Here is a 20,904-nt window from a genome sequence, read left to right on the forward strand (position 1 = left end):
GTGTGGGCTGATTGACCGCGGCAGAACGCTTAGAGATAGCTAGAGTCCAGAAGCTGCAGAATCAGCGCCATCTCCTCCGTCGGCGGCGAAGGCGGACTCGAAGACCGGGACGATGATGATGACGACGAGGAGGAGGAGAAGCTGCCGTCGCCATTAGCATCATCATCATCATCGGCGATCGCCCTGGCCGGCAGTGCCGGCCACAGCTTGTGGGTATCTCCGGCGCTAGCGTTGGTGGAGCAGGTGGCTCGTCGGCCGCAGCGGCCGTGGGCGCGGGCGAAGGCGAGGCGGTCCAGGTCGAGCGGAAGCTGGGGCCCGAGGTCATGCCCTCCCAGTGGTCGATAACTTCCCCCTCGCGCAGGTGACCCTCTTCCCACTGCGTCAGGTTGACCACGATGTGCTTCGGCTGTGTTGTGGTGTGTCGTGCGTGTCGTGTTGTAGTGGAGTGTGGCGTGTTGTGAATTGTGTTTCTCAGAGTGAGTGCGAGGGAAGAGACAGGCAGATGGAGGAGGACGCAACGCACGGTTCCGTTTTGGCCGAAGAAGAATTGGGTGCTGTCGGCCAAGGTGCGCCACAGACGTCCGCTTCTGGAGCGTATGAGGGTGTTGAAGCTGTACACGGGACTCAACGACAACGGATCTCTGCAGACGCAAGTGAGTTGCGTGGGGGAGGGTGTTGTTCGTTGTGCGGTGGTGAGTGAGGTGAGATGAGGAGAACTGGCGTACTTGTTGGAGAGAAAGGGTCCCATCTTTAGTCGCGCGGATTCTTGCATCACGACGACCTTCGTGACCAGAGCGCCAACCAATTCCCTCTACACCAACATCCAACGGCGGGCCATACGGTGAAAAGGTTATCGCCTCAGCAATCTACAGCCGGGGGAGGCGTACGAAAGTGTAGCCTGATAGCCGACACATGGCCGCGTTGGCGAACAGGATGGTGGGCGGGACTGGGTCGAATATAGTGTTGCCCGGGTACACGCACGCCAGCACCGGGTATCTGCACATGTAGTGTACTTGTCAGCCGCCACCTTAACCACCACGACCAGCCACCTTAACCACCACGACCAGCCACCTTAACGAGAGTTGCGTGCCTAAAGTCAGGAATGGCGAAGCCGGCCAGGCTGGGGTAGTCGTGCAGGAAGGGAAGCTCGCGCATGGCCTCCAGCAATGCTCGCGACGGCCACATGGTAGACGACGTTGGCAAAGGTGGAGGGGTTACGGTTAAGGTGGCGGATGAGATGGTGGGGGTTGTGGTGAGCTTGAGCACGGAGGTGAGCTGGTTGGTGGCGTGCTGCTGGCCGCGCATGGCCTCCAGGTCGGCTCTCATTTGCCTGTTGTCGGCGGCCAGATCTCGCACCTCGGCCGTGAGCAGCCCGACGGCCTGCAGCAGGTCTCCAAACTGCTGGTTCTTCCATTGGTCCACCACCGCCGCCTTATTGCTGCTGCTGCTGCTGGGCTCTCGTCTTCTCTTTCTCAACGCTGCGGCGGTTGTGGGCGGTGTAGTGGAGGAGGAAGGTGGTGGTGGGGCATCGGAGCACAGGTGTGAGTAACCCTTCCGTATGCAGTGTCCACACGGCCGGCCCCTAGATGTAGATTGTAAATCAATAAAAAATGGAAAAAAAACAACAAAAAAAAAGAATGAAACGAAGCAAAAGGGGAGGAGTGAACCTGTCGCAGGGGATTTGGAAGACAACACAAAAGTTGCAATCAAGCATCACCCTCCCTTTCTTGCTGGCAACGGAGAAGTTTGTTGCGGAAGCAAGCTCTGTAGCAAACAGAGAGCGATACCTGAGGTACCCAAGCCTTAAGAAAGCTGTGGCGACTTTTGCGGAACAGGTTGTGCAGCTTTTATCCGCACCGGTCTTCATGCGACCGTTCAGCCGTTCTTCATGGAGCTGCTGCGCTCCCGTTAGTCGCACATGGGCACACTTGACCAACGGTGTCAGCTTGGACTACGTAACCTTCTGTATCCTATGGTTACCTTCGCCGTTCATGAGGTAACCCTGTCGACATCAGGATCCTTTCGCTAGCAACGGAAATTGTTTTTCATGGCTTTTTTTCTCTAACGTCTCTCCCATCACATGGATGCATCGGTCAAGGTCGAGAAGGAGGAGGAGGAGGAGGAGCACACTGTAAAGAGAGAGGAGCACATATAACCCTCATAATTGGTCTCACTGCTGTTCCTGCCACCTTTTCATAGTCACCCTTGTTGCTGCCAGTCTCCCCACCATCATTGCCCTCATCACCACCCTCACCACCACCAGTCTTGCCACCCTCATTGCCCTTGCCACTGCTGGTCTTGCCACCATGGCCACCACTGCTGGTCTCATTGCTGCCAGTCTTGCTGCCCTCACTGCCACCAGTCTTGCCACCCTCATTGCCACTGGTCTCACCACCCTCACCCTCACTGCCAGTCTCACTGCCATTGCCACCACCAGTCTCACCGCCCTCACTGCTGCCAGTCTTGCCGCCCTTGTTGCCCTCACTGCCCTCACCACTGCTGCTGGTCTCACTGCCACCATTGCTGCAGCCAGTCTCACCACCCTCACCACCACTGCTGGTCTTGCCACCCTCACCACCACCACCGCCCTTGCTGCCACTGCTGGTCTTGCTGCCCTCACTGCTGCTGGTCTTGCCACCCTTGCTGCTGCTGCTGGTCTCACCGCCCTCACTGTTGCTGGTCTCACTGCCCTCGCTGCTGCTGGTCTTGCTGCCCTTGCCACTGCTTAGATATGGGTGGAGGACACCACAAATGGGGCCAACTGAGGGACAACAGCTAAAGTGCACTCTGCCCAGCTCCTTATTGTCCTCTGCTTCTTTCACATTGGCTCCTCTCCATTCTGGGTGTGTGTGAACTGGTGCTCCTCCAGTTGCATGTTCACTTGCAGTTGCTGCCAAACAAGTGCTGCCTCACCCATCTTGAAGTGGTTCATCATCTCACACAGCACTGCTTTGTTGCAGGAGTGCTTGCTCTCAAGGCTGTAGTTTCTGAATTTCTCAACGGTGAAGGTAAGACGCTGGTTTAGGGCCTGACAATGTTTCTTGATGTAGTGCAGGCTGCTCCCTGGCCCTAGCTGAAAGGTGGATGTAATGTAATGCCACTGATCATCAGGAATATAGAGATTGTCCTTAAGTGCAAGGAGGGCCTCCACACTGGGCAGTGAGAGGTGATTCTGGAAGTACTTGAGCTTGTCCACCAGGTACTGCATCGCCCACACATCTGACTGCAGGACCTCTTGCAGACCTCCTATTGTTCATTATTGATTTCAAACATGTTAACCTCTGTGTTGTGTTCTGTGTGACACTTACCTTTGGCTGTTGGTACATGGCCAGCAGAAATGTCTCAGCCAGGTGGCAAAGATGTTCCTCTTGTGATGGTAGATCCCAGCAGAACTCTTCTTGTGCTTGTAGGTGTAGACATTTCATCCACTCCATGATCTCCTGCTTGGTTTGCACTAGCTCTTCAAATGCTTCCTCAAGCTCTTGACACCACTCTAATCTCTCTTCCTCCTCTTGTATCTGTGCCTGTGCTTGATTGGCCAGCACTTTGCAGTGCCCACAGCCCAGTGGGCATTTGTGGGCTGCCTGCAAGACAAGTTAGTACAAATACAGTGAGAGACACAGCAGCTACACCTACCTTCTTTTCATGCTCCCACCTTGCCTTCACTGACCCCAAACACTGGGGGCAGCCCTCATGCTGACATGGGATGCACTGTGCTTTCTTCTTCTTGAGCTTGGTACACTTGTCCTTCCAATGTACACATCTGGAGCACTTGGGTGGGCATGGATGCTGGTGTGTATTTTTCTTGTGGTATTGCACTCCTCTTGCTGATGAGAATGTGATGTGTGATCCATCAGAGTTTCTGTGTGTGCATTCCTTGTGTGCACATAGGTGTGTGTGTGCTGGTGTTGGTTCCATTTGCAATTCTTCACCTGGCGCACAACAATAAAAATACCGATTTTTGGAATTTTCTTATTTGCCAAACCACACAATAACCGGACAAAAAGCGAAAGGGTCCTGATGCTGACGTCAGCGCCGGTCAAGTGATGATCATCTTGGCGCGGGGGTGTCCAGTGAATGCCAGACTATGTACGGAGACCTGCCAAGGCCGCAAGCGTAAACCAGCAATATCCTCAGCTCGCCCCAAGCGGGTTGAGGCGGGCTGACTACGCTCTGACAACAAGCTGCAGCAAGACCAGATCTCTGACATGTCAGAGCACAACAGCGCGCCTGGGGAGAACGCCAACTGTGCGGACTACGTGACGGAGAAGCTCAACCATGTGTCCCAAGCCGGCGAGCTGCCGATCGTCGACAGACATGACGTTCGTGCCCAATAACCACACGGTCATCCGCGTGTCCGACTTCGCCGGACCCAAGGCCCTGGCGCTCGCCTTCGACTGCCGGCTTGCCACCGCGAGCGGAACGAATCGAGGAGCCAGTGATGTAAGCAAATATTATGTATTTTGTTTCGGCGTTATCAGGGTGCGTCACGCAGTTGTGGAGCGTCGTTTCGCTTTGTTCGCTCGTCCCTTGCCTTGTTCACTAGTCCCCACCCGGCACCTCGAAGACTAAACAAAATCTACAAAGGTGCCACAGCCTCGAATTTGATTAATTATGGGAGATTTGTGAGACATCACCCCAACGACATCTTTTTCCACTTGATTCAGTGGTTGATGTCTCACATCATGATGCTGCCAATCTCGTGGTGATGGATAAAAGATGTCGAGCCCCAGCGAATTGAAGGCGAAGATGGAGTACAGGTACTTGGGCAACAGCGGCCTTCGCGTGTCGGTCCTCAGCTTTGGCGCGTGGGTCAACTGGAACACCAAGACCGAAGACCTCGCCGTACATGCCTCTCTTTCTCTACCTCTTCTTCAACATGACCAACAACAACAACATGTGCACACATGTTTATATATATTTATTTATACTTCGTATGTGGTGGTGTGCCTTGCGGTGCGTGTAGTACGAGTGTACCAAGGCTGCGTTGGACGCTGGCTGCAACTTCCTCGACAATGCGGAGGTGTACTGCGCCGGCGAGGCCGAGATCTGCATGGGCCAGGTGCTCAAGCGCCTCAACGTGCCCCGCTCTGAGCTCGTCATCTCCACCAAGGTCTTCTGGGGCGGCCCCGGTACAGTCTTCAGCCTCTCTGTGACGAGTGTGATGATTGATTGATTGCGTCACTAAAACAACACACGACGCACACGACGCACACGCGACACTCATCAGGCGTCAACGAGCGCGGACTGTCGCGCAAGCACATCATCGAGGGCACCTATGCCTCGCTCAAGCGTCTCCAGCTCGATTATGTCGATCTCTTGTTCTGCCACCGTGCGCTACACCTCCTGTGTTGTGTGTGTGTGTCGTGTGTGTGTCGTGTGCGCGTGGAGCGCTGAGGGTGTTTTGGGAGTGCAGGCCCCGACGAGCACACGCCTATTGAGGAGATTGTGAGGTCGATGAACTTTCTCATCAACCAGGGCAAGACCTTCTACTGGGGCACGTCTGAGTGGAGGGTAACCACTCCCGCCCTGCTTCGCACCGTGCACACAATATGACACTCGCCTACACAATCGACATGAGACGCGCACATACCGCACACGACACGCATATGATCTAAAGGGCCTCTGTCTCGTTGGTTTTCCGTGTGAGCAGGCCGAGCAGTTGAGGGAGGCCTACCACATCGCGCATCGGTTGAACCTCATCCCGCCTATCATGGAGCAGCCCCAGTACAACATGCTCCACCGCACCCGCGTCGAGAAGTACGCCCCGCCCTGCGCCCTGCCCGCAACGCAAACACGACACACACACACACACACGACACACACACACCATGACAAACGCCACACGCTCATGCAACACGATACAACACATGAACAGGGAGTACGGTAAGCTGTACTCGGAGATCGGACTGGGCACGACGATCTGGTCGCCGCTGGCGTCGGGCCTGCTGACGGGCAAGTACACCAAGGATGCGTTCCCGGAGGGCTCGCGCCTGGCCGACGGCAGCTTCGAGGGCAAGACCAAGTTCCTCCGCGACGGCCTCCTCTCCGGCAAGGGCCTCAACGGCCTGGAGACCACCGGTACGCGCCCCTGCCCCTTGCCACGGTAACAACGGCGGCTGCCACATCAGCACTGGGCGGTGACACTGCCAATCAGATCTGGACAGGATCCTGGAGATCGTGGACGACCTGAAGCCGATCGCCGAGAAGCTGGGCTGCACCCTGCCCCAGCTCGCCATCGCCTGGGTACTATTTCTGTTCTTTGCCATTCGTGCATGATGGACAGGGCTGTCTTGTCTCTCTCATGATGGTCAAAGAAACTCACGCGACCTCCCTCGTGACTCACATCGCACGCCACGCCACGCACGACAACAGTGTGCGAAGAACCCGCACGTGTCGACGGTGATCACGGGCGCCTCCAGGGCCGAGCAGGTCCACGAGAACTTCAAGGCCCTCGACGTGCTCCCCAAGCTCACCCCCGCCGTCCTCGACGAAATCGAGAAGGTGCTGAGGAACAAGCCCGAAGAATACCGTGACTTCCGGGCCTGAAGCGCCCTCTCAGAAGAGAAAGAGATGTGTTCGCATTATATTATATATTATATATATATATATCTTATAATAAAAATAGGTAACACGTTGTCTTCACTGCATTTTTGTGTCTGCGTCGTCGCCACGTTTTGTGCTTTTTTGGTCGCTAAGCAAGACCACGTTTTATCAAATAAATACCAGACGTGAGCTGACCGTGCCGGCCGACAGCAGAAGAAGGAAGAGGCATGCTTAGTCTTCTTCAACTGGTCAGTTCAACTGGAGGAGAAGAACGTAGAGCGAAGATCTAAAGTGAAAAAAAGGTAAAACAAATCTCGAGGGGATGGAGCAGCGTCGTCCGCTCGGCGCACGCCAGGCACAGCAGCAGGATGGACTGGACATGCCCCCGCTGCTGGTTATCGAGCCATCCAGCTTCTTGCCCTCTCCTTCGACAGTCGCCCCCTCTTCTGTTTTTCCTTCATCATCTACTTTTACGTCCGCTTCGTCTTCCGCCCCTACTTTGACGTCTGCCGCTTTCGATTCGAAAGGCCCGCAGCGAGTGCGAGCCTGCAGCCTGTGCCGCAAGGCACACAACGCCTGCGACTCGTACCTTCCCCCCCCCTCTCAAATCCACAAACCCACACCACACACCACGCCACCACTCCACAACCAAGATGACCTCCACCGTCACCTTCAACCACCTCAGCTCGCGCTACGTGGACACCAGTACATGAGTAACGCTACACACAAAACAAACGCTTAAAAGACTTGGGTTGCAACCGTAGCGTCACCCCTGCGTTGATGATGTAACCCCCCCTTTGTGTGCTGTGTGGTTTCACTGCAGAACCCGCCCGTGCCGCCGGTGCGTGCGCATCGGGCGGGCCGACGAGTGCTCGGACTTACCCGCGCGGACGCGCAGCCGTCGGCCGCGCAACCCGGCGCCACCGGCCGCCAGCGCCGCCGCCGAGCCGTCGATGACAGTGCCGACCACCGTCGGTCGCCCGGGCAAGCGAGCCCGGAGCGAGGGCGAAGTCGCCCTGGGCAACAGGGAGGGCGACGACATGGAGGGCGAGAGCGAAGAGGGCGACGAAGGCGAGGGCGAGAGCGAAGAGGCCGAAGGCGCGGGCGACGGAGGAGAGGGCTGTGGCGACGGCGAGGAGAGCGCGGTGGCGATGCTGGCGCGCGCGGTGCAGATGCTGACGAGCGAGGTGAAGAACCTGCGGCTCGAGAACCAGCAGCTGTGGAGCCAGATGGCGGTCATGCAGGACCGACAGATCAAGCTCGACCGCGCCATGGCCGCCTTAAGGTCGGCGCCGTCGTCATCGTCATCATCGTCGTCAGCCGCTACTCAGACGTCGACATCATCGTCATCATATATAACCAACACATCATTCACAGCATCATCCCCTACGTCAACATCACCCTCAACCTCATCACCAACATCATCGGCAACGTCTTCAACGGCAACGCAACAACATCACCGACCACCACCACCACCACCACAACAACAACAACATACGCCACAACACCACTATCCACCGCAGCAGCACGAATATCAATATCAACTCCAAAAGCAACAGCACCAGCAATACCAACAACAGCATCAGCAACTACAGCAGCAACATCAGCAACAACAACTGTTCATGGACGAGCGGTGGCGGCGAGAATGGGAGCAGCTGCACGAGCCGGCGTTTCGCGAGTTTTCGCCCGCGACGACCACCGTACCGTCGGTCGCGAAGCTCATGCTGGAGGACCTGCGACGGGACCTGCCCTTCCTCCGGCAGTACGCCCTCGCGCACGAGTTCGCCGTCCCCGGCCCCGGGTACCGTGTTGTGTGTGTGTGTCGTGTGTGTTCGTGTGTGTCGTGTGTCGTGTGTGTGTCTGTGTCTGTGCGTGCGTGCGTGCGTGCGTGTATGTGTTTTGACTAATCGGTGGTATGGCTGTGATGATGGCCAGATATCCGATGGTGGCGGGCACCATGTCGTCGGTGTTCGACAACAAGCCGCCCGTGATCGTGTTCGTCAATCAGGCCATGGCGCAACTCACACAATACTCCTGGGTACGCGATGTCAGTGAAATATTTCAACAAATCTTAAATCAACCAATATGTTCCTATCTAATGGATAAAATATTTTTTTATGTTTCTGCTCTGCGCAGCATGAGCTCCTGGGTAAGCCAATGAGCACCATCGCAGTGTTCAACGAAGCTGCGCTTCCCCAACTGACGCCCATTCTCACGAAAAAGTACTGCACGACACGCACCACCGCACACGCGCGCACACGCAACACTGCACACCTTTATATGGGCCTGACGTGTGTGGTTCGCCTGGCACAGGGCACCCATGTCGGAGAGCACTCTGCATCGGTTCAACCACCTGTTCCGCACGCGCAGCGGCCGGCTGCTGCGAATCATCGACAACACGCAGTTCTTCTTCGACCACGACGGCAACGTAACGCTCTCTCTCACACACTCGTCTGATGATTCTTGACTTTGACTTGACCTGGTTTGATTTTTGACTTGGGATTGACTTGGCGTGCAACCACCAGGCCAAGCACGTGATCATGTGCGCGCTGTCGTGGCAGGACGGCCACATCCGCGAGGGCGAGGTGGTGGACCAGTGGGCGCCGCTGGTCGACCACCGCGCGCTGTTGCCTGCTGCTGCCCACCCTCCACCTCCACTCCACTTTTCTCCGCATCACCACCTACCTCAACATCAACAGCAGTTTCAACACCTTCAGCAGCACCTCCAGCAGCAGCAACAACCGCCGCCACTGCCTCGCTTTTTCACGCCACCGCCGACGTCTTCGTCTCCCAACTCTTCGTCGCCCACCTCCACGTCGTCGCCTCCCTCGCGCAACCCAACACATCACCCCAGCTAGCTGCCCGGCACCACACAAAACCCAAAAAGAAAAATGAGAAAAACTCTACTATTCTTCCATTTTCATTTTGTCCATTTTAGGAAAAATAGCATCTTCACCGTTTTTTGTTTTGTTTTATTTGGTAGGTCTTGTCTTATGGTGACTTGTGGTGTGGCACGAAGAACATGGTGCTCCCTTGCCAGCACCGCGCTGCTGCTACTCCTTGCGGTGGCGGTGGCGTTGAGCGAGGCCAAGAGCTACGGCGTCAAGTCCCTCTCCAATACCTCGTGTGTCTTGCGCAGGGCATTGCAGCGTCAGAGCCCTACCTCCTCGGGGATGACCGCAGCCCACTGGTGGTGGGCGCCACGGGCCTCTACTACGTGAGCGACGACGTCACGAGCAACTCCGACCCGAGCAACATCACCCTCAGGTCCACCTCCACCACCCTCATAGACGGCCTCTTCTCCGACCTCGGCGATGGCTCCTTCTGGACCTTCGCCACGTCGTCGACCACCTGGTTCAGCTTTGATGTCGCCGACGTCGACCCCTCTGCGCGCATTACCCACTTGATCCCGCTGGTGCCCGACACCGACGGCGCGCTCGTGACCGACTGGCGTCGCGGCATCGTGGTGCTGTCGGCCCCGCTGAACCCCAACAGCGACTACTATGAAAGCCGCCAGCCGTCGGTGTTCCTGGGCATGGGCGAACTGGTGTTCGCCGCTGCCATCGACGGCCCGTCGGACGAGGCCGGCGTGTTCCTGGTCACCATCGCCACGGGCCAGGTCACGCGCATCCAGGGTCCGGCCGAGAGCAACAGCGCGTCGTGGACCACGTCGCCGCCGGCCACGCTGACCAGGAACTGGGCCAGGTGGGGCGTTATGGAGCGCAGCGCGGGGAGCGCCATCACCCTGCTGGCCGCCGGACGCAACTTCTCGAAGAGTGGCGCGAAGGACGGCGGCATCTACCGCTACAACCTCGACGGCTCGGCCCGGGCGAGGGTGTACCGCCACTACCTGGGCGATGCGGCCACGTTCACAGTCAACTACTGGCAGGCAAGAGCGTGCCCAGCGACATCGCTACGCTTACGCAGAGCGAGTGGGTGTTGTCGTGCGAGGCTGACCACTGGCACGCCAGTGGGGCGGCCATCTCCACACCGTGCTATGGGTGCTTGCTTCTGTCAACCATGTGGTCCTCATTCTTTTCTTATCTCCTTTGATTGCGTTGGCGGTGATGTAAATAAAACAAAAGAGAAACAGATCAGGGCTGAAGCAGACTTGTGGTGTGTTGAAATTTCTCTATTTTTTGAAGCGGGGAAGGGGTACTCAGTCAGTCTTCGGCGAGGAGCTGGGCCAGCTCGGAGAGGGCCAGGCCGAGCGGGGTGGCGGCGGTGGGCGCCGCGGGGAGGCCAAAGAAGGCCAGCTCGCTCTTGGCCGCGGCCTTGAGGCTGGGCTGGGCCGACACCAGCGACCCGAGGGCCAGCGCAAACCGCAGCTTGGCATCGTCTTCTGACTCCACCGCCAAACACTACGTACCCACGCGCACGTCAGCTGTTGCGTTGCGTTGCGTGCAATGCGGTGCGTGCGGTGCATTTCATACCGAAGCGATAGTCGCCAGGGTGTGTTGGGGCTCCTCGCCGGATCCCTCCTTGTCGCACGCCGACGCTTTCACATAGCTGTTGCACGCCACCACCATGAGTACCGTGTCGCGCATGCGTGTGTGTCGTGTCGTTGGTCGTGTCGTGTCGCACACGCACGTACTTGAGGAGGAACGTGGCCACCGCGAGCCGAACCTGCTTGTTGTCGTGGGCTTTGAACTGCTTCACCAGCCCCAGGGCCTGTGCATCACCCACCCCCAAGACCAATGGTTAATTTAATGTGTGCAATTGCGGTGGCAGAAAGCGTAAGGTGGCGGGCTGACGTACGGTGACGTGGCCGGCCAGGAGCTTGCGGGTGGAGCGGTGGTAGAAGCAGTTGGCCAGGAAGCGCACGCCCATGAGAACGCCGCCCAGGCCCGAGCCGCTGCCGTCGGCCAGCAGCCCCAGCACTCGCTCCATGCTACCGCCGCTGCCCGCCGCCATGCGGGCGTAGTGCTCGGCCGCCGACTCGATCAGCACCACCCGACGCAGGATGTCCAGCACTTGGATGACAACACACACACACAACACACACAACACACACACGACATCGTCAGCCATCGACCGCGCATGCGTGAAGAATCTGAAGGAATGTACGGGGGAATGCGGAGGAGGCGGGCCACGAGGCGAGAAGGCGGTCGAGAAGCGCGAGGCCCGCTTCGGGAACCACAGTGCCTGTAGGGTGGGTGGTCAGTGCGTGCGGCACGCACGCGCGGGGTCGAGCCAAACACGAACCAAAGTAGCGCGCGTTCTGGGTGAGCGTGAAGAGCGACTTGAGCTGCGCGAGGGTGGTTATACCCGTCATGTGGCCCTCCTGCGCCATTCAAGCCACCTAAACAACGTGAGTACGTAGTGTGTGTGTGTGTGTGTCTGTGTGTCGTGTGTGTGGCGAAGATGATTATGGAGGCGAACCTTGCCGAGAAGCTGCCCATTGAACTGGAGGATTTTGGTCCACACCGAATCGATGTTGCGCTCGCCTTCAAAGATGGCATACAAGTCCTGCCCGTCGTCGCGGCCACCCCACAGTCAGCTCCCACGACACCGCACACGCACCACCGCACACGCACACACATGTGTGGTGACAGTGGCTGTTGTGTAAATACGCACCGGTGGGAAGGACTTGAATCGCTTCGTGACGACGCCGGGGGCGGTCGAAGGTCCCGCCTCGCCCGCGTGGAGGCTCACCAGCCTCTCGAGCTCGGCTGCGTTCGCGCCCTGCGCCCCCCACCCAACCACCACCACCACGCCGACGACGAAGTTTCGCGAGTGAATGCGAGTAGGACGACGATGATGGCAACGATTGGAGGAGAAGGCTGATTACCCGCAGTTCTTGCACGAGCGCTACGTTCTTGTAGAACTTTAAGAAAGAACGAAGACGACGATTGGAATGGCGACGACGACGATTGACGAAGAAGGAGAGTTCAGTGTACGGTGGTACGTGTGCGATGGCGAGTGTGGTGGTGGCGCGTGTGCGTGTGCGTGTGCGTGTGCGGTGGTACCTGGAAGGTGGGCATGGCGGTGACTCCGCACGCCGAGCTGATGCCCTGCCACGAGCGGTGTGATGTCAACAAACTGCACGCACGGCCGCACGCACACGAGCAGTGGTGGTGGTGGGTACCGAGTTGCGGTCGACGTCGACCTTGAGGAAGACGGCAGCGGAGGCGTACTCGCGGCTGAGGCGCTCGAACACGGGCGCCACCACCCGACACGGCCCACACCACACGGCGTGGAAGTCGACCACCACCTGCGTACAGGTTTGTCATTGATTTAGAGATGGAAATGTATCCAGCGCAATCAAAAACAGAGAGGTACGAGGCGATCGCCAGCAGTCTCAAGGAGCAGGCGCCACTCCTCCTCGCCCTCCACCACGGTGATCGTCTCCTCGTCCATCTTAAACAGGAAAGAAAAAGGAAATAAATCAAATATAAAAAGAAATTCACAATTTTTTGAACGGGACATGTTGTGTAGCGCGCAGAACAAAGAAGAAGGAAGAGCTGGCAATGGAAGAAGAAGGCAACACCAGTAGCAACCAAAGGAAGCACAACAATAGAACCAGGGGTGAGAACACCGTCCCTCTGGAAGAGCTTGCAACCGCCATTGTGCAGGAGCTGGCCGCAAGTACGTCCTACTCGCCCGCCTCACTCCTCGAAAGGTGTGCTTATCGTACAAGACGAACCCCACTACTTGTTCAGACGGGCACATGGAGCTAAAGGACCTTCTGAAGGCGCTCAACATCAACAGCAGACGCGCTTACGAACTGCTAAACGGTGCGCCCCTCGGTGTTGACGTACTAAACAGAGCTTCGTCGTCTGACACGACCAGCTGCTGTTGTTGTGTGCTTGCGCCACCAACCAGTCTTGTCGGCCGTGCCCAACGAACGCCCTATGCTGCAGAGAGTGAAGTACCCCCAACACTCCGAGCTCGTCTTCCTCGATGGCGAGCCGCTCCACCTGCCCAATATCGCCCTTCTGCCCAACAGCCTGGAGGTACCCCCACCACCCTTCGATGGCGGACTTCATTACTCTCCTCTTTCTCATCCTTCCTCTTTCTTGCTTACCGTTCGCGTAGAGGGAGCTGCACGAGCTCCACCAGCTGCTGGGCTACGTGGCCACGGTGCCGCAGCGAGAGCGTAGTGGTGCGCCCGAGATGAAGAAGGCCCGCAACGACCCGCAGCCTGAACACCCAACGACGCTCGAGGAGCTGGCGAAGGCGAAGGAGGAGTGACAATGATCATGATGGTGACGGTATCTTGGAGGTGTATGTACAGTGCTGAAGAAAAAGAGAAGAAGAAGAAGAACAGACCTGGTGTCAGTCATCGCACCTCACTCGGCCGACGTCTTGATGTTGAGCTGATGCGGGTTGAAGTGGTACGGGGTGGCGCGGACTGGCCGCCGCTGGACGACGTCGAGCGCCGCGCTGTGCAATTCGAGGCGCTGCCGGAACTCCTCCACCTCCCGGTCGAGCTGCTCCTCTAGCGCCGGGTCCAACACCTCCGCCACCACAACGTCCACGGCCTTCGACGTCTTGTTCCTCTTCTTCGTTGATGGCGCCGCTCTTGCCGTCGTGCTCGGAGCCGTAGTACTCTTGCTGGTAGCCGACTGCTTGTTCTTCTTGGCCGCAGTTGTCGGCGGCGGCGGCGGCGGCTTGGTCTTGGGCGACTTCTTGATGAAGCTTTCTTGAGGGGCAAAGGCGCTTCATCGATCATCGCTGGCTGCGTCGGCGGCGGCTTGCCCGCGTTGCCCATCGTCGTTGCCTCTGCCTTCGCCTTCTGTGCAGGCTTGGCCTCGCCCGTGGCTGCAGTCGGGGGAGGTGGCGCGCAGTGAGGTGGTGCGGCCGCTGCACGTGGCAACCTGGTGGCGGCGACAGCCTTTCGTCGCGCGCGGTGTCTGGCCTTCTTCGCAGCCCTTGCCGACGTCGTCGTGCAGCACGCCGAGTGTTCGGTGGCCGACAGCGACGAAGACGACGGCGGAGAGTAGTTGAAGGACGACGACGAGAAGGTCGAGGCTGCCGACGACCCGGCCATGCCAAATAAGGGAGAGGATGGAAAGCTGTGGAGGGGGCTTCGGGTGAAGGCGTTGGTGCCGGCAGAGTGCGTGGATGGGCCGAAGTGTTTCGACGCCGCTAGGGGCAAGTCGGCCCCATTGATGAACGACAGCAGCTCCGCCACCGATCGCGTGTCCTCTGTACAGAGGGTAAGTGTGAAAGGTAAGAAGGCACGAGAAGGCGATGTCGATGGTTCGCACGCATGGTGGTGGGTACGGCAAAGCGGGCATACATACCGGGGCGGTGGCCATCGACCGAAGACGGGTGCCCCCGCTCACCGAGCTTGGGGCGGGAGACGCTGGAGTGGTGCATCGGCGTCTCCTTGTGGTCGATCTGGTACAGGTTCGGCTCATTCGAGTAGAAGAGACGCAGAGCTACGATACACACGCGCCACGCTTAGCCACCACACACAGAACACATGGCTATGTGTAGTAGTATCGTGAAGTAAGTACCGCCGGAGGGCAGCTCAGCTTTAATCTTCTTCACAGCTGCGAGGATGGCGCTTCGGTCTGCCTCGTCGGTGAACCCCATCTTTAGTACAGACGGCAGAAGAAGAAAGAAAGAAGAGGCGGCCCGTGGTCAGATCCGGTCATGGTAGAGAATGGGGCGGCGGCAGGATTATACCTCAAGCAGGCCGCTGTCGTCGAGCAGGGGAAGGCTGTCGATGGAGATGTTGTGCTTGGCAAACACATCGGCATATTTCTGCAGGACCAGATCCTGCAGCAGCGACTCTGACGCAGAATAGTAGAACTGCACCTCCTTCATTTCACGGACCTGTTGTCATTTCACAAGCATGTTGGGTGAGCGTGAACGACGATTGCGGATTCAAAGAGCAAAGAGCAGGGCATCTCCCCACGTACGGCAATCTTCATCTTCTCTCGAGCGGCGTTGCAGTCGATCAAGCGATTGATGGTGTGATCGTTGAGGATGGTGAGCGACTCGATGAAGTCCACCATGAGGTTCTTGGAGAAGACCAGCGCGTACTCGTCCAGCTCCAGGTCTCTCAGCCAATAGGCCATGGCTATTAGAAAAGCGGTGTTGTTTTCGCAAGTCAGCACCATGACCGAACCACCGTAGCAACTGACCCACCATGTACAGTTCTGGTTACCTTTGACAGCGTACGAGGGTGAGAACTCGAGGGACTGGAGGGCGGAGAGGAGCTCCTTGTCTTGATTGGTGACCCCCATCTCGTCGATGATGAAGAAGTTGACCAGCGGCAGGGCGTAGAACGGCACCTCATATCTAGAGGGAGTAGACATCGAGGAGACAAGCAGGTCAGGCAGGCCCCCGAGAGACGCGCGCCACGTATAACCCCCCCCCACCGCAAGGGGCGGACGCAAAGGGCCACCGGTCACAGGTGCGAGATACGAACCGCGCAAACTGGTAGGCGTATCGTTCCAGGCCACTCCATTGCAGCCAGGCGAAGGTCGCTGCCGGCGAGAAGAAGGGGTCGTTAGCGCCACAGGCCACTCATGACACGCGCAAGGATGAGAGCGGTACCTTCGGCAGAGGAGAACTCGCGGTAGTACTTGGTGGCGTGGAAGAAGTGGGCAGTGCGGGTAGGGTTGAGGCCCATATGCACAAAGTCGCTTTCCCTGAGCACCGCGATCGTGCGTAGGCCCACCCTGTGCTTCATGAACGCCTCTTCGTACACGCCCAACCCCAGGTATCGCAGCCATAGGCCCACGACTGCGGCCAGCCACCAGCACCAATATGTGTGCCAAAAAGACATTAGCAAGTTCGGCATCTGGTCCGTTTAGCTAATGACGAGGAGAAAGAGTGCGTACACTGAAACTCGTTGAGGTCCTGCAGCCGCTTGACTGCGCGCATAATAGCGTTGCGATCGTTCGCCGAGGCGACTCCGATGTCCTCGAGGATGTTTGGGCGGAGGTAGGGCAACACCAAAAAGTCGTCCACGCCGCTGCGTTCGAACGCCGCTCGGTGGTGGTCCATGCCCAGACTCGCCAGCCATTCATCGACAGCTGTACGCGTATGAGGCAGCAGAACACGTCCAAGCGAATAGTGAGTTTCCTGAGCTGCTTGAACGTTGTGCGTGAATGTATGTGAACGACACCGCTGTACCTTTGCCGCTGCCGTAGGGCTTTAGGAGGTAGTGCCTGTGCGGGGCAGCCACAAGCACGCGGCCCGGGCTGAGTGCGCGCTTGACGGATGTGGAGGGCTGGAGCTGCCGTGATCGCTGCTCGTCAGCGAAGCAGCGCGCATCCTGACCCAGGTGACGCAGCAACTTGCTGAGTGGCTCTGTGTTGCGAGCAGCAGTGGAGGTCAGCACTCGATGAAAGCGAAGAACTGAGGTGAGAAAACGAACCAGCAGGCTCGAACTCAAACATGAGACCCTCCACTTCGCAGCAAACCGTGGAGCCCAGGTCCAGACAGTAGGCCACAAGCATGGTGTTGGTGTCCTCACCTGAGTCAGCCAGCGGTTAGTGCGTTAGTACGTACGTAAAGCAGCAGCAAGGAATGGCAAAAGGATGCAGATTTTAAAGTAATATTGAAGATGGAAGTACCGCTGGCGCAGGTAGGTAGAGAACGAAGAGAGGCAGGGGTTCGTTTATGTGTATTGGTCTCCCGCTCGCGATCCAGCACGAGCTCGTCCAGAGACGAGGAGAGAAGGAGGGGCAGACCCACTTCCTTCCTGTGGTCGAGGCTGAGGCGCGACCAGTCGGCAAGCGTCCCTATCCAATGGTCATCGAGCAATTGAGTAGCACGTTCGATTTCATCTTCGTTTCGCGCGAGTCGTTTGCCGATCTCATGCACAAGCGCCCTTATGGGTTCTTCCTCTGATTCAATTTTGTTCCCATTTGCTTTCATCTCTTCCTGGATGACGTTTTGGCGCTACTTTGGGGAGTACATTTCTTCACAACTTTTCCCTTTTCTTCCGTGAACTATTCTTGTTTTTGTTTTTTCACAGGAACTTCTCTATTTTTTCCCTGTCTACAACATAAAAAATAACAAATAGTTAAAACAATCCCCAGTCGTCCTTTTTCTTCTCCAAGTTGATGCATTGAGCAGACTAGCTGTGTGTTTCACTTTGTGGAGGTAGTGGGCCATGTTAACCATTGTAGCTTTGCTGTCAGGTTCACCAGAAAAAGTGTAATACATTCTCCAGCTGCTGAGGACAAGCCTTAACTTATGGTAATTTGAAATGAGAGGTCACAAGTGACTGGAGCACAGGTCTCATCTGGTTGTTGAGATCCAGTGAAACATCTGCACACAAGAGGGAGTTGTAGGAGACAGAGGTGTGTGGGTCAGTGGTCAAGTGGTAGGACCCATCCATTGCTTCATCCAGTGAGACTGATGGAACCATTGATGGGCTAATCCAATGGCTCCAGGTCTGAGAGAAGCTCAGACTGAGCATGTATGTACAGATAACCCAGCTGAATGGGTCACTAGTGAGCTGCTCTGGAGGTGGCCTATTGAAAAGAGAGACAAGATCCTGGTAGGATTTCTTCATGGCCTGGGCATTGTTGAGCTCAGTGAGGGCAGAGAGGCTATCCTTGAGGGTGGTGGTATCAAGCTGAGCTAAGAGAAGAGGAAGGGGAGAGTCAAAGGGACAGATGTTGAGGAAGGAGTAGGGACCCATCCACAGAGAGGCAGAGGGATGGTAGTCCTTAGTGAACATCTACACATCATTTTCATAGGCAGGAGAAGCAGAAGACATGAGGCCTGGAGTTGTTATGAACACCATGGATATAGGGATCCATCCAGGATTTGATAGACCAGCACTCAAGAAGGAATATAGGCTCAGGGTGAAGGTGGGGTGTGGAATACCAGTCCTGCAGACCTTGCTTGACAGCCTTGACAGTAAGGACCTGTGGATTATACTTCATGCCTGAGGATATTCTATTGTGTACATGATAGGTAAGGGGAGTAATACCATGTTGGTGTACATGGTTATCCTTGCCCTTGCCTGTGCTGTCATGTTGGTGGAGGTCCTTCCAGTTTGAAGAGTATCCATGATGGAGAAGTTGGCCATTTTGTTCTCAGAGATTCCATAAGCAAGCATGAATGCCTGCCTGCAAACTCACTACTGGTGTAGAGTGAGAGGAAGCTATCTCCAATGAGCTGTAGTATTAAGAAAGTTGAGAATTATGGGGATATCAAATAGAAGTGTGGGACAAACCAGGTATCACTCATCTATCAACTCCTACATCAACTGCTCACCCATGGAGGCATCAGAACACCAGAAGAAGATGATTTCTAAAGTGATTTTTTGGAAACTAGCACATTTAAGGTGAGTGTTGGTGGGCAAATTGGGTATGCCTTTGAGGTGCTTCTGGTACCTGGAATGACAATAAAGGCATAATCTGAAGTACATGGTGCAGTGTTTTGACCCCAGTGTCTTTGGCCAGGCTTTTGAGAAGGTAATTATTAGGTCAAAGGTGTTTATGGGCATTACAGGGCAGCAAACTCATGGTCTAAGATCTGCTCAGCTCCTGCTGTCTGCAACTCTCTAGATTGTTGGGTGCATGCATGGAGGTAGCTGAGCTTGTGATCCTTGCACACCCTCACCCAAGCATGAGACATTTTGGCCCATGCACTGAGTGGGACATGAAAGAGGTGGTTGCCTGTTGGCACAACTGGTTTGGATGTGGCTGTTGAACTAGAGCCTGTGGTGTGTGGTGGTGGTGTAGGGAAGCCAACAGAGTTGCAAGCAGTGATGGTGGCCAAGATGTGCTGGTCACAGACAAGAAGGTGGGTCACTTGCATGGAGTTCTGCTGTCTGAAGTGCCACACATTCATGACAGCAACTGCAAGGTGCATGACCTTGAAGACAACATCATTGCAGATGCACAATCAAGGAAGCAGCAAGCTCATGGTGGGTTGGGGTGTGTAGGTGGGGGGTACCTGGAACAACTACCAGACTCCTACCATAGCTGTCAAGGTCATCCTTGCATCACCAAATGCAGAATTTTTGCAACACACTTTCATGGAAGAACCTGGGCAGGCACTTGCCAAAGTTGCACACTGGACCAACATAGGACTGAAGCCACTTCTTTGTTGACAGCTGTGTTGATTGGTACTGGCTGGGAAGCTTCTCAACAGCTGAAGGGTATGTGTGGTGGCAGGTGGATGGTGCAGGCATTGGGGGCCAGGTGGAGGTGGAGGGAGGATGTGGCACAATGCCCCTGTCTTTATTGTTACTGAAACAGTGCTTGTGTTTGCATACATGCTCTGCCACCAAACAAGTGCAAAAGTGACCCACCTGGAAATCAGACTTAAATGGAAGCAATTTTTGTCTGGTTTTGTCCAGCCAAAACTGCCCAGTGTGACTAGGAGGAATGACAGCACACCAACTTCAGGTTACACTGTAGTCATCCTGATCCATTTTTCAAAGCCCTGGTATCAGGGTACTAGTCACACTTGGCACTATTAAACCAATAGTTATGCCCACATTGAGCTATTTATTATCATGTATTGCTTTAGTTTTTATTTGTTGATTTTTTTTTATGATGTAGTGGTGGCGGAGGGTACCCAGAAGGAATGTTGTTGATGGGAAGCCATCGCCGCTGTTCGGCACAAGACGCCTCGCAAGCTGCACAACTGCCCGGCTAGTAGGGGTTGTAGCGCGGGGCATCTCGTGGCGCCAGAGCCTTGCCGCCCGCCGGCGATCCATAGTAGCCTGCCACGCGCACCACAACGTCAGCGACGGCGACGGGTGGTCTTAAGACCGTGTTGATAACGAAGAAGGTGTACCTGTGTAGTCCGGCGGCGGCGCTGGCGGATAGGCGTAGGCGGGACCGGCTCTGGATTGGTCGTAGGCGCCGTAGGCGCCGTAGTACGGGTCAGCACCGGGCGCTGCACTGGTGGCCGCGCCCGCGTAGTAGTTGTACTGGTGCTGTTGGCTGTAGTTTGTCGCCGCCGTCGCATCAGCGCCCGTGCCAGCAGGAGCGACGGGGGTCGTGCCGTCGCCGGCACCAGCGGCGGGGGCGGGGGCAGGCGTCGGAGTCGCCGCGGGTGCCGGATGATAGCCCGGCTGGCTATAGGCAGTCGCCGGGTCGCCGTAGCTGTAGGCCGCTGGCGGTGGCGGTGGCGCATAGGCCGGCTGGTGGTGGCCGTAGGCCTGGGCCTGGTAGTGCGGTGGAGGTGGTGGGTAGTGGTGCTGGTGCGGCGGTGGCACACCGTAGCCGCCGGCGGCGCCATAGTAGGGCGGAGGCGGTGGAGGCGGGCCGCCGTAGCCGCCGCGGTAACCACCACCGCGTCCGCGATAAGGTCCGCCGCGATGAGGCGGACCCCCGCGTCCTCGATAGCCGCCCCGATAGCCACCACCGGGTGCCCAGCGCCCGCTGCCGTCATCGTAGTCCTCCCAACCGCCGCCGCCGTAGT

At 56.8% G+C, this 20,904-nt stretch overlaps 9 protein-coding genes and 1 pseudogene across 9 annotated transcripts in view; 3 read left to right on the forward strand and 7 right to left on the reverse strand.

Moving 5' to 3' along the window:
* Window positions 1-29: 29 nt before the first annotated feature.
* On the reverse strand, window positions 30-1,326 carry ACA1_182190 (uncharacterized protein; the record flags this gene model as incomplete). The annotated part of the gene is given in 7 exon segments (XM_004345812.1): window positions 30-308; window positions 347-406; window positions 524-641; window positions 726-811; window positions 888-996; window positions 1,014-1,027; window positions 1,072-1,326. The coding sequence occupies 7 exon segments, from the start codon at window positions 1,324-1,326 to the stop codon at window positions 30-32; spliced, it is 921 nt and encodes a 306-aa protein (XP_004345862.1).
* Window positions 1,327-4,719: 3,393 nt separating this feature from the next.
* ACA1_182200 lies at window positions 4,720-6,549 on the forward strand (the record flags this gene model as incomplete). The annotated part of the gene is made up of 8 exons (XM_004345813.1): window positions 4,720-4,845; window positions 4,967-5,132; window positions 5,231-5,332; window positions 5,417-5,514; window positions 5,654-5,760; window positions 5,879-6,081; window positions 6,158-6,246; window positions 6,376-6,549. 8 exons carry the CDS (start codon window positions 4,720-4,722, stop codon window positions 6,547-6,549), a joined length of 1,065 nt encoding a protein of 354 aa, XP_004345863.1.
* Window positions 6,550-7,199: 650 nt separating this feature from the next.
* On the forward strand, window positions 7,200-9,013 carry ACA1_182210 (uncharacterized protein; the record flags this gene model as incomplete). The annotated part of the gene is made up of 8 exons (XM_004345814.1): window positions 7,200-7,251; window positions 7,370-7,391; window positions 7,445-7,831; window positions 7,867-7,978; window positions 8,154-8,347; window positions 8,482-8,584; window positions 8,683-8,768; window positions 8,860-9,013. 8 exons carry the CDS (start codon window positions 7,200-7,202, stop codon window positions 9,011-9,013), a joined length of 1,110 nt encoding a protein of 369 aa, XP_004345864.1.
* A 746-nt stretch (window positions 9,014-9,759) lies between these two features.
* Window positions 9,760-10,287, reverse strand: ACA1_182220 (annotated as a pseudogene).
* Window positions 10,288-10,709: 422 nt separating this feature from the next.
* On the reverse strand, window positions 10,710-12,906 carry ACA1_182230 (thioredoxin domain containing protein; the record flags this gene model as incomplete). The annotated part of the gene is made up of 12 exons (XM_004345815.1): window positions 10,710-10,907; window positions 10,980-11,055; window positions 11,141-11,217; window positions 11,305-11,519; window positions 11,614-11,691; window positions 11,752-11,830; window positions 11,929-12,015; window positions 12,124-12,231; window positions 12,338-12,373; window positions 12,516-12,560; window positions 12,635-12,760; window positions 12,829-12,906. 12 exons carry the CDS (start codon window positions 12,904-12,906, stop codon window positions 10,710-10,712), a joined length of 1,203 nt encoding a protein of 400 aa, XP_004345865.1.
* A 310-nt stretch (window positions 12,907-13,216) lies between these two features.
* ACA1_182240 (uncharacterized protein) lies at window positions 13,217-13,740 on the forward strand (the record flags this gene model as incomplete). Its single annotated transcript, XM_004345816.1, has 3 exons — window positions 13,217-13,283; window positions 13,372-13,502; window positions 13,585-13,740. 3 exons carry the CDS (start codon window positions 13,217-13,219, stop codon window positions 13,738-13,740), a joined length of 354 nt encoding a protein of 117 aa, XP_004345866.1.
* Window positions 13,741-13,838: 98 nt separating this feature from the next.
* On the reverse strand, window positions 13,839-15,090 carry ACA1_182250 (uncharacterized protein; the record flags this gene model as incomplete). The annotated part of the gene is made up of 4 exons (XM_004345817.1): window positions 13,839-14,191; window positions 14,359-14,697; window positions 14,796-14,933; window positions 15,012-15,090. 4 exons carry the CDS (start codon window positions 15,088-15,090, stop codon window positions 13,839-13,841), a joined length of 909 nt encoding a protein of 302 aa, XP_004345867.1.
* An 87-nt stretch (window positions 15,091-15,177) lies between these two features.
* Window positions 15,178-17,388, reverse strand: ACA1_182260 (SAM domain (Sterile alpha motif) domain containing protein; the record flags this gene model as incomplete). The annotated part of the gene is made up of 9 exons (XM_004345818.1): window positions 15,178-15,333; window positions 15,420-15,580; window positions 15,668-15,801; window positions 15,932-15,989; window positions 16,060-16,248; window positions 16,347-16,541; window positions 16,642-16,818; window positions 16,886-16,984; window positions 17,085-17,388. 9 exons carry the CDS (start codon window positions 17,386-17,388, stop codon window positions 15,178-15,180), a joined length of 1,473 nt encoding a protein of 490 aa, XP_004345868.1.
* Window positions 17,389-17,754: 366 nt separating this feature from the next.
* ACA1_182270 (uncharacterized protein) lies at window positions 17,755-18,199 on the reverse strand (the record flags this gene model as incomplete). The annotated part of the gene is made up of 2 exons (XM_004345819.1): window positions 17,755-17,784; window positions 18,008-18,199. The coding sequence occupies 2 exons, from the start codon at window positions 18,197-18,199 to the stop codon at window positions 17,755-17,757; spliced, it is 222 nt and encodes a 73-aa protein (XP_004345869.1).
* Window positions 18,200-20,129: 1,930 nt separating this feature from the next.
* The window catches only part of ACA1_182280 (RNA recognition motif domain containing protein), a gene marked incomplete at both ends in the record, with an annotated part of 2,154 nt that continues 1,379 nt past the window's right edge, over window positions 20,130-20,904 (reverse strand). The window contains 3 exons of the mRNA XM_004345820.1: window positions 20,130-20,200; window positions 20,275-20,647; window positions 20,701-20,864. Coding sequence (XP_004345870.1) covers window positions 20,130-20,200; window positions 20,275-20,647; window positions 20,701-20,864 — 608 coding nt within the window. The remainder of the gene's footprint in view (window positions 20,201-20,274; window positions 20,648-20,700; window positions 20,865-20,904) is intronic.

Source organism: Acanthamoeba castellanii, assembly GCF_000313135.1.
Source record: "Acanthamoeba castellanii str. Neff unplaced genomic scaffold scf7180000084745, whole genome shotgun sequence".
Lineage (NCBI taxonomy): Eukaryota > Discosea > Longamoebia > Acanthamoebidae > Acanthamoeba > Acanthamoeba castellanii.